Source organism: Amblyomma maculatum, chromosome 6 (genome assembly GCF_055883805.1).
Source record: "Amblyomma maculatum isolate TAMU_Amacu chromosome 6, ASM5588380v1, whole genome shotgun sequence".
Classification (NCBI taxonomy): domain Eukaryota; kingdom Metazoa; phylum Arthropoda; class Arachnida; order Ixodida; family Ixodidae; genus Amblyomma; species Amblyomma maculatum.
In genome coordinates, this window is record NC_139349.1 from 173,191,244 (window position 1) to 173,204,683 (window position 13,440).

The window sequence follows — 13,440 nt, forward strand, 5'->3', positions numbered from 1 at the left end:
CTTTCGCACTATACGCGACACCTCTCATACTACTGGCAGTCTTCAGAGCTGGACAAAAGCCCTCAAACATGCTCAGAAACAAGCTATGCAGGAGAGTTCCACTTCAGCCCCGTCAGATAATCCGGACCCTTACCTTGTACGCGTCTGGAAGAGGCGGAAACGACTCTTGCGCACTCTTCTCACTCAGCCCAACAATGCTCGCCTCTCCGACGACCGAGTCACCGAATTGACGCGACAGGTTAAAGAACACTGCGTTACACTTGACACCAATCAATGGAACAAAATTTGTAACACCATTAACGGCACACTAAATAAAAAAAGAACCTGGCATTTACTCAGAGAACTACTCGGGCCTCAACCGGCGCCTGTTCCCACTCTCGAGAAGCACTATTCTCAACTAGGCGCGGATGCCTTAACAGCCCAACTCCGCTATCTCTACATTCCTCCTCCCCTACCCAGCCTTTATACTCCGTACACTGGTGCTTCCAATGTAGAACTCGATCAGCCGTTTACCCTCTGGGATCTCGACTGGGCGCTAGAACAGCTAAAGCGGAAGTCAGTCCCAGGTGAAGACCAGAATACATACTCACTCATTCGAAATCTCTCTGACAAGGACAAAGAACATTTTCTGTGCATTATAAACTTACATTGGGAAGAAAGCACACTCCCAGCATCTTGGAAACAATCACTTATAACCCTACTTCCAAAGCCAGGCAAAAAACTGCGCTTCAAAACCTCCGCCCAGTTTCTTTAACATCATGCCTGGGAAAAACCATGGAGCGGATGGTGCTCAATCGGCTCGAGACTCATCTTGAATCCATAGATTTCTTTCCCCCTCAACAAATTGGCTTCCGAAAAGGTGTGTCTACTCAGGACCTATTTTTTCTCCTCACGCACGAATATGACCCTCCGCCCACTTCCCAGATCCAAGCCATAGTGGCCCTTGATGTGCGAAAAGCTTTTGATAACCTTGCCCACGATCCTCTATTAAACATCCTTGCCTCTACTGGCTGTGGTCCAAAGATGTATGGCTACCTCACAGCATTTCTCCGCGACCGTACGGCCAAGTTCCGTCTCCCCGATTCGATATCTGATCCTTTCCCCCTCACACGTGGTACTCCTCAGGGCGCTATTCTGTCGCCCACCCTTTTTAACCTTGGAATGGCTCCTCTATCTCGTATTTTAGCGTCTATCTCAAACCTAAAACACACATTCTATGCAGACGACCTTACCCTTTGGTGCACTTCTGGGTCTCCTGGAGCAGTAGAGGAGACCCTACAGCAAGGTATCGATGCAGTCGTTAGTTACCTTGATAAAGTAGGGCTATCTCCCGCACCTGAAAAATCCGAATTGCTGCTGATTGCAAAAACTCGCTATCAGCGCCAACATAACCAGCTGATCAATCTCACAATGGCAGGTCACCCCATCCCTCGTGTATCATCCTGCCGGATCCTCGGACTTCATATCCATGAGTCAACCAATCAGGCCAATGTTTGCAACCGTTAAAGTTTGCAATCAGATTGCGCATCTAGTTCGTCGCATAGTCAATAAGCACGCCGGGCTACGCGAGGGTCAAGTCAGGCAGCTTGTCCACGCATTAGCACTTAGCAAAATTTTATATACGATTCCTTACCTTACACTAACTTGTCGCCAAAGACATCAGATTGAGGTTGCGGTTAACATATTGTACAAGGCCGCCCTTAAAGGCCCACTGTCCACCCTCCGGTCGAAAATATTTTCTTCCCCGGTGACTGTGAGACTTCGCCCCTAGAGCGCAAGGCCGCAAAATGTTTTTGAAAAGAGTAACTAATAACGCAGTTACAGCCACCGCAATAGGGGAGAAAACCTGGGCCAGGGGGCGCTGCGCCGCTCTGTGCGTCAGCGCCCTCCATGGAGATCCCGTCAAAACCTACGCGCAGTGCGGCCGCGTCGTCTGCTCCCCGCCGCATAGAAAAGCATGCTGTCGTCTGCTCCGCGCTGCTCTCCAGCACGTGTTTGCGCGCGCGCGCTCGGTTGTTTCTCTCCTCCTCCGGCCGCATTCTGGCCGCCGTCGCGCTCCAACAAAGGGGGCAAGAAAAAAAAACTGGAATAAAAAAGTGACGGCGCGCTTTTTCGCAAAACTCGTGAAAGTGTTTTTCTCTCTTCTCTCTTTCGTGTTGAAACGATGGTCGTCGGGTTTTTTTTTTTTTTTTAGGTATCTCGTACTGCTCGTATCTCGCACCTCTGTTTGTAACTGGCGGTGCCGCAGCAGCCATCGCAGAACTAAGTCGGCCTCAAGAAACAGATATATGTCATTAATGCCATCACTCGGCGCTTATAAAGGGAAAACACATACGTTAATCGTCCTATCCTCATACGCGATCCTGCTTCGGGAGCTCAAAACTGCGCATTCGCTAGAGGAGATAACTGAACTAGGGATTGCACAGCGTAGCTGTGGAATTAAGAAGACAAAGGTTTACTTGGAGAGATGTCCCCGCCTGCATGAAAAGTCGTCAGGCATTTCCTCGCTCTTCGTCTCACGGAAAGAGGAAACAGCCGAAAGAATGGCATGCCTCGACTTCTCGTCAGTGATCCAGGTCGTTAAGAAACCTCTCATCGTTAAAGGTAGATAAGTCATTGATTTCGGATGGCAGCGCCACAGCAGCGAACTCCCCCTGACCGCTGTCAGCAGGAACCAAATGGTAAGGCGGCATGCTTTGTGCCTTTGTAGGGAACGCGTCCTAAACGCGCCGAAAGCAGGCACCACGGCTCCGGCAGCATCGCCTAAAACGTCTGTCCCCAAAGAGTTGAATAGGCCCCTTTCAAGTGAGCAGTCACAAATGGAAAGGAAGCTCCCCAACCAGCGCCCAGAGCACTCGTCGCTGTGTACACGCGTATCAATTCTCAACGAGAAGGCTGGACCCTTCATTCTCTGAACAACATGGAAGAGACATCAAGAGGTGCCGCCTCAAGTCCTTCAAAATACCTGTCGCTTGCCTCTGCCTTCGAGTACCGAATTCGCGTTTGTTTTTTTTTTTTTTTTGTCTGAGCCTGCCAACAGGCTCTTCGAAAACAATGTCCGCGGCGAACAATTAATCATAATTTCTCACTTTCGAAAGCACCGATAAAAAGCGTGCCTCCAGCCAGCCTCTATGTCAGCCGGGGCACAGAAAAAAGCAAAAATAAGAAACACCACTGGCAAAGAGCGCCGGCTTTGCGCGCACAGACGCACGACCATCCCCCCTCGTCCCACTCTCCTTCTCCCGTTCCGCTTGCACGTGCGGCTGCCTGTAGCACGCGCTTCCGAGCGAGCGGGCTGCGCAGACTCCGCAGACAGCCGCGCGCAGCGCGGGCGCGGATGCGCGTAGGTTTTGTAGTTCCTCTCCGCTCCGCTGGAAACCGAGCGCTGGCGTCGCGGAGCAAACTCCAGCTTTGGTTCCCTATCACCCGATTCTGTCATGCCTCTCTCCTTCCGTTCCCTCGCAAAGGTTTTTCACTCTCCTTCCCGAGGACGTCTAGCCTCCGCAATACAAATTCCCCTTCCTCCTCCGCGTTTGGCGGGAGGTGGGGCGTGGCTCTCCGCGAGCGCGAAAAAAAAAAAAAAAACGGTCGAGGGAGCGCGCGCCCCTGGATTCAGTCTGGCCGTGGCGAGGGAAAAGCGCGCTGCGAGCGGTAGACACCCATCCTTCTCCCGTCAGTCAGCGAGACGGACCAATGGACGCCGTTCGCGTGGCCCGTCGGGCCAGCGCAGGAAACGGGGAAGCTGGCTTCCCAAAGGAGAGCATGAGATAGCTTTGAAATGTATTTTCGATGCTTTGCGGCGCGCGTGTAGCATTTTGCACAGACTATCTCCGGTACCTGATCGAAACACTGGGCTCCTTTGCTTAAAAGGGCCTTCCCTGGACAGTGGCCCTTTAACGTCCCTATACATACGTCCACGGAGCGCCTATCCTCTACGGGGCTGTTCTTGCCCCTGGGAGACCTCATAAAACAACATCGCGACCGGCAAATGGCACGTCTTTCTAGCACCAAACAAGGACGTTGGATACTGCAGCAGGTTGCACTCAAATCTATAGACCTCCCTATAATTACCCTTCCTTCTTCGCTCCCGGATAACCTCAGAATAATCCCCATTCCAAAAAACGTTGCACCCGACACTAAAGGCACGCTCACACTAGCGGGAAAACGCGCAACGCTGGACGTTCTCCGCGCGCCGCTTCCCGCAGAAACCGGTTTTTTTCCCGCAGGCTGACTTGTTTGACGTTCCGCGGAGCGATGGGGTCGGGAGCTATTTTTCCCGTCCCGCAGAACGGAGTAGCCAATCGGAGCGGAGCGCAGACCGTGACGTCAGTCCAAGTTCAATGACTCCCGGCGGCGGCTGTGCGGGCGACGGGAGCATCGCTGGTGTCGCTTGAGTAGCCCGCTCACTTGTGCACGAGAAAAGCGCGCGCTTTCCCTTCGCTCTTGTCACGTGACTACTCTTTCTCGCTCCGCTCGCCTTCGCCTCCTCTACATTCCACGACAAACGCAGCGGGAAAACGGGCGTAGTATGAGCGTCCTTCCGAGGAGCTGCGACGCTGCGGCGCCATGAACGTTGCGCCGCTGCGGGAAGTTTCCCGCTAGTGTGAGCCTGGCTTAAAGGCACGCTCACAGTAGCGGGAAAACGCGCAACGCTGGACGTTCTCCGCGCGCCGCTTCCCGCAGAAACCGGTTTTTTTCCCGCAGGCTCACTTGTTTGACGTTCCGCGGAGCGATGGGGTCGGGAGCTATTTTTCCCGTCCCGCAGAACGGAGTAGCCAATCGGAGCGGAGCGCAGACCGTGACGTCAGACCAAGTTCAATGACTCCCGGCGGCGGCTGCGCGGGCGACGGGAGCACCGCTGGCGTCGCTTGAGTAGCCCGCTCACTTGTGCACGAGAAAAGCGCGTGCTTTCCCTTCTCTCTTGTCACGTGACTACTCTTTCTCGCTCCGCTCGCCTTCGCCTCCTCTACATTCCACCACAAACGCAGCGGGAAAACGGGCGTAGTGTGAGCGTCCTTCCGAGGAGCTGCGACGCTACGGCGCCATGAACGTTGCGCCGCTGCGGGAAGTTTCCTGCTAGTGTGAGCCTGGCTTAACACAGGCAGACGTTACGCTCGCGTTTCCAACCATGTTCACCCAACAGATTCCACGATCATCTACACAGATGCATCACGAACTAACGTCGGAGCGGCTGCTTACTCAATTCAGAGCTGTAGCGATGTAGTGACGCATACCCTCGGTCCTTACATAGATCCTCCTCCTACAGCGACTCTCGAGACCCTACCATAGTTACCAGTATTCAAGACCTCGCACAAGCACCCCCTAACCCTTCAGGATATACCATATACACTGATTCAATACAAGCTATACGCGCCATTCACACGGGTCGCATTCCTGAAGAACTACACGATGATCTACACAGAGTTCTTACCAAACTACGTCCCCACACTGTAACACTGAGGTGGATTCCTGGTCACGCTGGAATCCCAGGCAATGAGGTAGTGCATCGCCTCGCCCGCGAACTTCAACACCGGGCGCCTGGGATTCCCTGGCGCCCGGTAGTGGGGACACTACCAACGTGGGACACTACTCTTCACTACAAAAAAGAAATCAACGTTCACTACGACAACATTAGAGAAACTCTCCGTACACTTCCTCTTCCTGATAAATCCCTCACTACCACGCAAATCCGCATTCTTAGACGCATACAACTAAATACACTGCTTACTCCTGCCCGATCTTTTCTATACAGAATCATACATTCCCCTGCATGCCCAAATTGCCCAGAACACTATGCAAACTTGGAGCATTGAATCTTTTCATGCCCTGTCGCCCTCCAATTTCCCCACTTTCCACACCCTCCTGCCCCAACGTGGCGGGCTTGGTTAGCCTCTGACCAGCTGCAAGATCAGTTGGCCTTGGTGACCCTGGCCCAGGACATTCTTAACGCTTAATGTAATGCGTTAAATAAAGTTGTTTCCTCCCCTCCTCCTCCTCATTATATTCACGTATACACCGATGGATCTGTGCAGCTGTGGTCATACCAACTCAGAAAACGACTCTGCATTTCCTTTTGGGACATACCTCTACATCAACCGCTGCTGAACTTGTAGCCATTCGGGAAGCTATTCGCTACATATGTGGGGAACAACCTCAAAAATTGTGTATATTCACGGACTCAAAAACTGCATTACAAATTTTGGAAAATTTCTTACGCCACACTGCCTATCAGCCCCTGGCACTAAACATTATGGAGCTCCTCACATCTGCCCAGCTGCAAGGCCACAGGATAATGTTTCAATGGATCCCTGCCCACTGCGGGCTCCATGGGAATGAACAGGCCGATGTTGAAGCGAAAAGCGCACTCATCAATGGCCTCCAAACAGCTGTGCCTTTTTCAAGAGGTGACACGACGTGCCTTCTTACGAGTTGTATGAATAATGCTACTGCAGCTTACTGGGCCCAGCCAGACGCCCGACACATTCGTCTAAGAAGTCTCGATCAAAAATTAAAATTTTATGTTCCGCGTGATATTCCGCGTCATCAGGCATGCTTACTGCATAGACTTCGTTTAAACGTGGCTTTCGCGCACAAGTACTTACATTTAATTGGACAGATGGACTCGCCGGAGTGTTCAACTTGTGGCATCCCAGAGACTGTGGACCATATATTATTGGTGTGCCCAGCGTATTCGCGCGAAAGAAGTGTGCTAGCGGCTTCCTTACAAGAGGCCTCTGTCGGAGGAACTGCTGCTGGGCGCTTGGCAGGACAAGGGGAAGGGTGTCCAGGCAGTGCGTACTCTTTGCCGTTTTTTGTGTGCCAGCGGGCTTGATTCGCGCTTGTGAGGCAAGCTACTATGCCTGTATATATATTTCATATGCCTTCTCCCACATCGTCACCCATCATGACCTTCTTTCTTCTCTCCTTCCCCTTCCCCAGTGCAGAGTAGCAGGCCAGATTTGAATCATGCCGGCCAACCTTTCCTTTCAATAAATACATCTATCTATCCAGCGCGGTCGACTCACGGGAAGGTTTTTTTTTTGTTTTGTTTTGTTTTGTTTACGACCAAACTAATTGTTACAAACTGCGTTTCACTTCCTACTCTGTCGCGAGGTGCTATGCCATCCATCGCTCTCCATTGTATTATTTTCCGAGAAGGAGGGAGGGAATGTAATCTGTGTGAATCTGAAGCCTCGGCGGTTGCCACCAGCTTTCAAGATCGAGTGCAAAGGGGAGCGATCGAAAGATTCCTTTGAGAAATACCAAGCTCGACCTTCTCTGCATGTTCTTGGTGCGGCTATGAACATAGAAAGGCGGATCCTCAACAACAGATATTTTGCAACACTACGCGAATAATACTAAAGTCGAGTGTCACTCACTGAAAGTTACAGTAAATTTTCCCGAGTGACTACAACATAGCAGACGCAACTGTCCATATATTTAGCTTATAAGCCCTCACGTACGCTGAAAATTCAAAATTTACACTTAAAAAACACAGCGCGCTACTCCCGATGCTGTTGTGTATCGTGGTACTGCCGCTCCAACTGTGTATCGCACATGCTGCCGCTCCAAGCGCCGCTTCCCGCGCTGTACTTTGTCTGGCCTGAGCATCGTATTTCGCTCAACACCTCGTCCCCGCGGCTATTCGGTCCTAGCATGTACGAAGCTACGCGAGGACACTGAACTTGTACGCTTTCGCTGGAATAAACAGTTTTGCCTCAGACTCCGACGAGAGAACACTTCAGATGCCAGGCAATGCGATGCTTCGACCTGCTTCAACGTTGAAGACACCAAAATCTGTTGCGCACAATGCTAGATTGGGAAGCCAAAAACCGCACAAAGCTCATGCTTACAAGCAGATGGGTGAAGCTGCGTGAGATAATGTGCTTCCAAACAGAAGTGGTTAACTGCGTTGGACGAGTACAAAAATATCTTATAAAGCGCTTTCGTATAAACAGATACAGACCGCAAGAAAGACTCAAGAAAGACGACACGCGCACATGCGCTTGTGTGTTTGTGTCATCTTTCTAGTGATCTGTGTCTGCGCTAGACCTTTTACACAATCGAAATGCACTATATTCGCCCGAAAGAAATTTTATGGATGCATAAAAGCAGCATAGGTATTGTAAGCTTACCTCGCAGATCTTCGCGTTGCCATTCGCCGTCCAGTCTTCACGTTTCACTTTCGCCTCCCATACATTACTCCGTCTCTTATCCCGTAGAAAACAAAAACATGCCTCTTTTTTTTTTTTTTTTTTGTTTTGCTGAGCCAGCAGCCTGGCATGCTAGTTTTTGCGACTGAACACAGTACAATCGCCCAGCACCCAGCGCACAGCACAACCGCTTCGGACACTTCGGACACTTCGCAGCAACGGCACGAAGCGTCTTGCCCCAACATGGCGAGCGCGGAGAAAACGGCGGCGCGGGGCATGCCAAAGGGTGTCACCACACCCACGGTGACACTCCGCACGCGGCGGTGGCGGCAACAAAAAGCCGACTTCTCCAGTGGTGGGGGTCGACTCGGCAGCGCAAGCCGAACTCAGTGACTCCAGCGAAGGCACTCCCCGACTGTGTTTAAGTGGTCTGTGTGTTGCTGTATGTGTGTGTATGCTATGACTTATGACATGTAAACGGCTAGGGTGCGCATCGTGCGCCTCCCCCCCCCCCCCCCCCCAGATTCAAAGGGATCCACATAATCATCATCATCGAACTAGGGAGTCGACGGGCACGACCTACTGTATAAAACAGTAGGCCGTGCTGCAGGCGCCGCGGCGAAACATGTAGGCTAATCTACTTGGAACTTCACACTGAATATTCCTACGTGATGGTGACACTTCCGCTCAAGAAAGATCTGCACCACTCCACGTACTCAGCATCTACTGCTCCCCCAGACTCAAAAAGGTAACGTTCGCAGTACTATTTAGCCGCGCTCTAAAGGATGCGGGCAGGGACTCCTTGGTGATTGTGATTTCAACGCCCACAGTAAACTCTGGGGATACGTGCATGAAGAGAGGCGGGGACTCGCATCCACGCTGGGCCTGACTCTTCACACTGACCCTGCATATCCAACGCGGATGGGTAATGACCCGGGATACATGTCCGGATCTCACCTTTACCAAAAACATTGTACACGCAGAATGGATCAACACCGAGGAAACCCTCGGTAATGACCACTGCTTTTTATCAATACCACCGTAAGGACTAAACCATTGGCAAGACCCCACGCACAAGTTCGGCTCTCTGACTGGAATAAGTTCCGGCAAAGCTACATCAATCCAGCCTCTATCCACGAACAAGGATACCACACGTGGGCACAAGGATTGGTTACACAACTTCGTCCGGTGGAAACTCAAATTCAGCTCTCGGAGGCCACTACAGAGGTGGACAACCACCTTCTGCACCTCTGGGAAGCGCGGCATAGCCTCGTCCGCAGATGGCGGCGCCAAAAACATAACAGAAAGTTCAAAATTTGTATCGCTGAGCTCACTCAGCGAGCAGCAGAGTATGCAGCTCAACTCGCCAACTCGAACTGGGTAGACTGCTGCAAACGGCGGCCAGACAGGGCGCGGAAAAAGCGCTTAGCTGATTAGTGGCTGAAAGCAAGGCAAGAATAGGTCCAAACTATATTACTACTCATGGCTAGGCAGCTTGTGACGCCGCCACCCAATTCAAAGGGTTCAGCCTTATCCATCCATCCAGACTCTTGCGGTGGTAAAATTGGTGGTGCGATGATTATGCGAGGAAAAAAAAACTCAAATTTTTGACGCCCAATGTTGGGGGTGCGAGCATTATGCGAGTAACTACGGTACAATGACTTCAATGAAACCTACGAAAGCGCAGCCTCCCCACCATAGACACATTTAACAGCAACTTGTGCAGTGTGCTGCTCAGCGGGTTCAGACGTTGACTCCGTTCAGCAAAGTTAACCTTCATAGAACTGGCGTTGATCAGGTGTACCCCAGAGTCAGCCTCCTTTTTCTCCAGTGAAAAGAATCTTCTAAAGCCACAGCCCCATTTCAGCTACTCAGAGTGGAGGCCTCAGTGCCCCTTCTGGCCACCATGTTTCTACATGTAGAATGCAATCAAAATGCAAGGTACTGTACCAAGTACTCACCTCCTACTAGCACAAATTCACTGAACCACCAAGGGCCACTACAAGGGTTAGTTTCACATAAAATTTAATCGGTACACAGGAATTTCTAGTTGCATGTTGTGACCACATATGTCCCATGCAGTGAACGTAGAAAAGGTCAAGCAAGAAGGTGCCATTTGTCAACAAAAGTTTATTGTGAATGAATCTGCGTTCCTAACAAAGAATGAGTGTATAAAAAGAAAAAAAAAAAGTGAAACACACAAAATAAATAATAGTTCATTTAGTTTATGCAAACTGAATTTCATTTAACCACACCAGCACACAATGCAGTAAGGCAACAGCCTAAGAGACTCCGTAGCACAAGCAGTTTATTGCACGGCTTTTTACAGAAAGTTGTGCTCCAATAAGTCCAACGTGTTCTTAAAAATTAGCTTGGTGCGATCATGAAACTAAGATATGCCGTTGTTCTTTGCATGACTTAGCTGGTCTGCAGTAATCAAAAAGGCACGCATTCCATCCATTATAGCAAAGCTAAGAAACTTTCCCTATTTACAATGCAACAACCTAGCAAAGCGGAAAACAACAAAGCCAAACTGCTTGCTCATTCCAACACATTTGTTTCGGCGCAATAAAGAAACCCCGAGAAGAGAGCAACATTTACAACAGCGGGCGGCAGCCCAAGACCAAAATCATATTAACACGAACTGCAACGGAAGGAATATAGTGACTGCACTTAGTCACGTGTACACACATTCATAATGGCTGCACACATACAGCATAGTCAGTGTAGGCAGGCACACACAGTTCACCTGCCCACTTCACTGGAGGGATGAAGCACCTCCAGTGTTGTTGAGCGTCTTTCAATCACAAAGTGCAGCTTTCCCGCACAGAGAAAGAGGGGATGCAGCGGCTAGAAAGGGTGACGACCGCACCACTTGCTCCTTGCAGGAAGTAGTTCATAGGAAGACATGTCGGTGACACTGCTGCACCACGGAGTTTTAATTCATCCTACCAGCATTCCTACATAGTCCACAACAATTCCATTAGCGCTGATGCTGAGCAATCATGGGCCAAGCACCGATACCTTTGACAGCCAAATGTCAGTGCACGTGGCCGCTTGAAAGGGCAAAGTATGTGCGAAGGATCTAAAGTCTCCAAACAAGAAGATGCTGAATGCGAGAAATAATTGCTCCACTTTCGAACTTCATCTTGACACAGTGCACATCATGACACTTGGGCACTTGACTGGGGAGGAAAGAAGACTGCCGGCATGGTTCTCTTGAAGAACTCTCCCAACTTTGCTTTCGGCCGTAGTGGTAGAGACCAGTTGAACAGAAGCTCTACTGCACATGTGATGAGAGGTGAGAGGGTCCTTCCTAGCCACTGCCTCCTACTAAGATGTGCTTCACTCATCGCTCTCCCATTTGGTGTTCATCTTCTTCTTAAGCCGCTCTTCGCCGTCTGTGGAGGGCGCCCCATCGGCAGCTGCAAATGATGCCTCGTGGCGGGTGAAACGCTGCAGGGTGGGGCTGAGCGGCCGCGTGGTGTGGGCCGCCAGCAGCTGACAGAGGCGGCTGTACTTGTCGCGCCCCAGGAGCCGCTGGGCCAGCAGCTCCTCGTGACGGCGCTCCAACTCCTCCCGCCCCAGGTGCAGGCTCTCCACGTCCTGCTGTAGAGACAGGATCTGGTCCAGCTTGCGCTTTCGGCAGTTCTGCGCTGCCACCTGGCAGGAAAGAGAAGGGGGGGGGGGGGGGGGCATTGTAAGAGGGCCGCCACTACAAATAGCAACTTGCATTGCAGTGGCTGCCCAGCAGAGCTCCAAGGGTGTGAAGTCTTAAGGCAGCTTTGCAGCACTGTACATCGATAATAAAACGTTAACGTATGCCAACATTAAAAAAAAAAAAAAGTTTGTAAGGGCTGCACCCAAGCTTTTTACGACCCACGCAGGAATAGCCTTCAAAATGCACGCGCACAGGAGCTTTCAGATGCCGCTTACGGATGGCATCCGAAGTCACAAGTAATCATCATCATCATATTCCCCTCTGCCGTGAGCTTCCGCAATCCATATCAGCATTGGCATCGCCAGCCCTGGCCACCCCGACTTTGTTTTGCGACTGTCGAAGGCACATGAGTAGTGGTAGCGTGGTGGCGTAGTCGCGCTCCGTAGTCTAGGCCCTCATGTGCTCTCTGCTTTATTTTTCATGAACTGGCATCGAGCGTTGCCATTTTAGCATGATGGGCGAGCATGTTAGTAGCTACACGGCAGGATTTAAATTGAAAGTAGTGGAGTTTGTTGAATACGGCAAGCGTGCGGCGGGCAGAAAATTTGACGTGCACAAGTGCACCCGAAGACTGTGCAACCAGAAGGAAGTGTTAAGAACACCAGCCACACAACGCATGCTTTTCGAGGCAAGCCGTGCAAGTATTTATAGCTGGAAGAACTGTTCCACTATGCAATGGAAGTGCAGAACAATGGCTATGCATCGACAACAGACATGCTGCACGTGAAGACACAAGTCTTGACGTGTGCGAGAAGCACATTGCACCAGGACTTCAAAGCTAATGTCGGCTGGTTACGAAGGTTTCTAAAGAGCCTATCCTTTTGGTGAAGGACCACGCTGTGCTAGCAGCTGCCCCCTGACTACACCAACAAGGTGGCCATGTTTCAAAAGTATGTCATTGGTCTGCACCATGAGCATATATTGTCTCAAATAGCGAACGTCGACCAGATCCCGGTGTGGTTTGACTGCCCTGAGAACTGCACAGTTGACATGAAAGGGAAGAAGAGCATTTCTGTGCGGACAACCGGTGCAGAGCACCAACGGTGCACTGTTATGCCATGCGTCGCCATAGACAGGCAGAAGCTGCCACCCTATGAAATCTTGAAAAGGAAAAGGATTCCTAACGACGCTTTCCTTAACGCAGTTGTTCGAGCACAAGAAAAGGGCTGGATGGATGATGAGCTCGTGCTCGACTAGAAAAAAAGCGTTTGGCAGAATTGCCCAGGCGTCATGTTGGCCAAGCAATCACTCCTCATCTTGGACAGCTTCCGTGAACAGTTGATGGATAGGATTAAAGAACACCTGTGCAGTGTCTGCACAGGTGTTCTTCTGGGCTGTTATTCTGGGTGGCCTCACCACCATGCTGCAACCCCTCGATGCCAGAATCAAATAATCGCCCTTTTAAGGTTGAATTCCGAAGGCACTACTCAGAACGGATGGCAAATAGCAATCACGACGAGACGCCGACTGGGCGGCTCAAGAGGGAACTGCTCGTGATTGTTCTTGGCTGGATTTTGTCTGCATGGAACTCTGTCTACGGACATGCTACCTCGTAGTTTCAAGGTG

General features: G+C 50.9%; 1 protein-coding gene across 2 annotated transcripts in view; it reads right to left on the bottom strand.

Annotated features, from left to right (window-relative positions):
* Positions 1 to 10,263: 10,263 nt before the first annotated feature.
* LOC146187424 (endoplasmic reticulum membrane sensor NFE2L1-like) overlaps positions 10,264 to 13,440 on the bottom strand; it is a 145,741-nt gene continuing 142,564 nt past the window's right edge. For both annotated transcript variants that reach the window (XM_084607681.1, XM_084607680.1), the window contains exon 11: positions 10,264 to 11,816. In XM_084607681.1, coding sequence (XP_084463807.1) covers positions 11,499 to 11,816 — 318 coding nt within the window. In that variant the 3' untranslated portion in view covers positions 10,264 to 11,498. The remainder of the gene's footprint in view (positions 11,817 to 13,440) is intronic.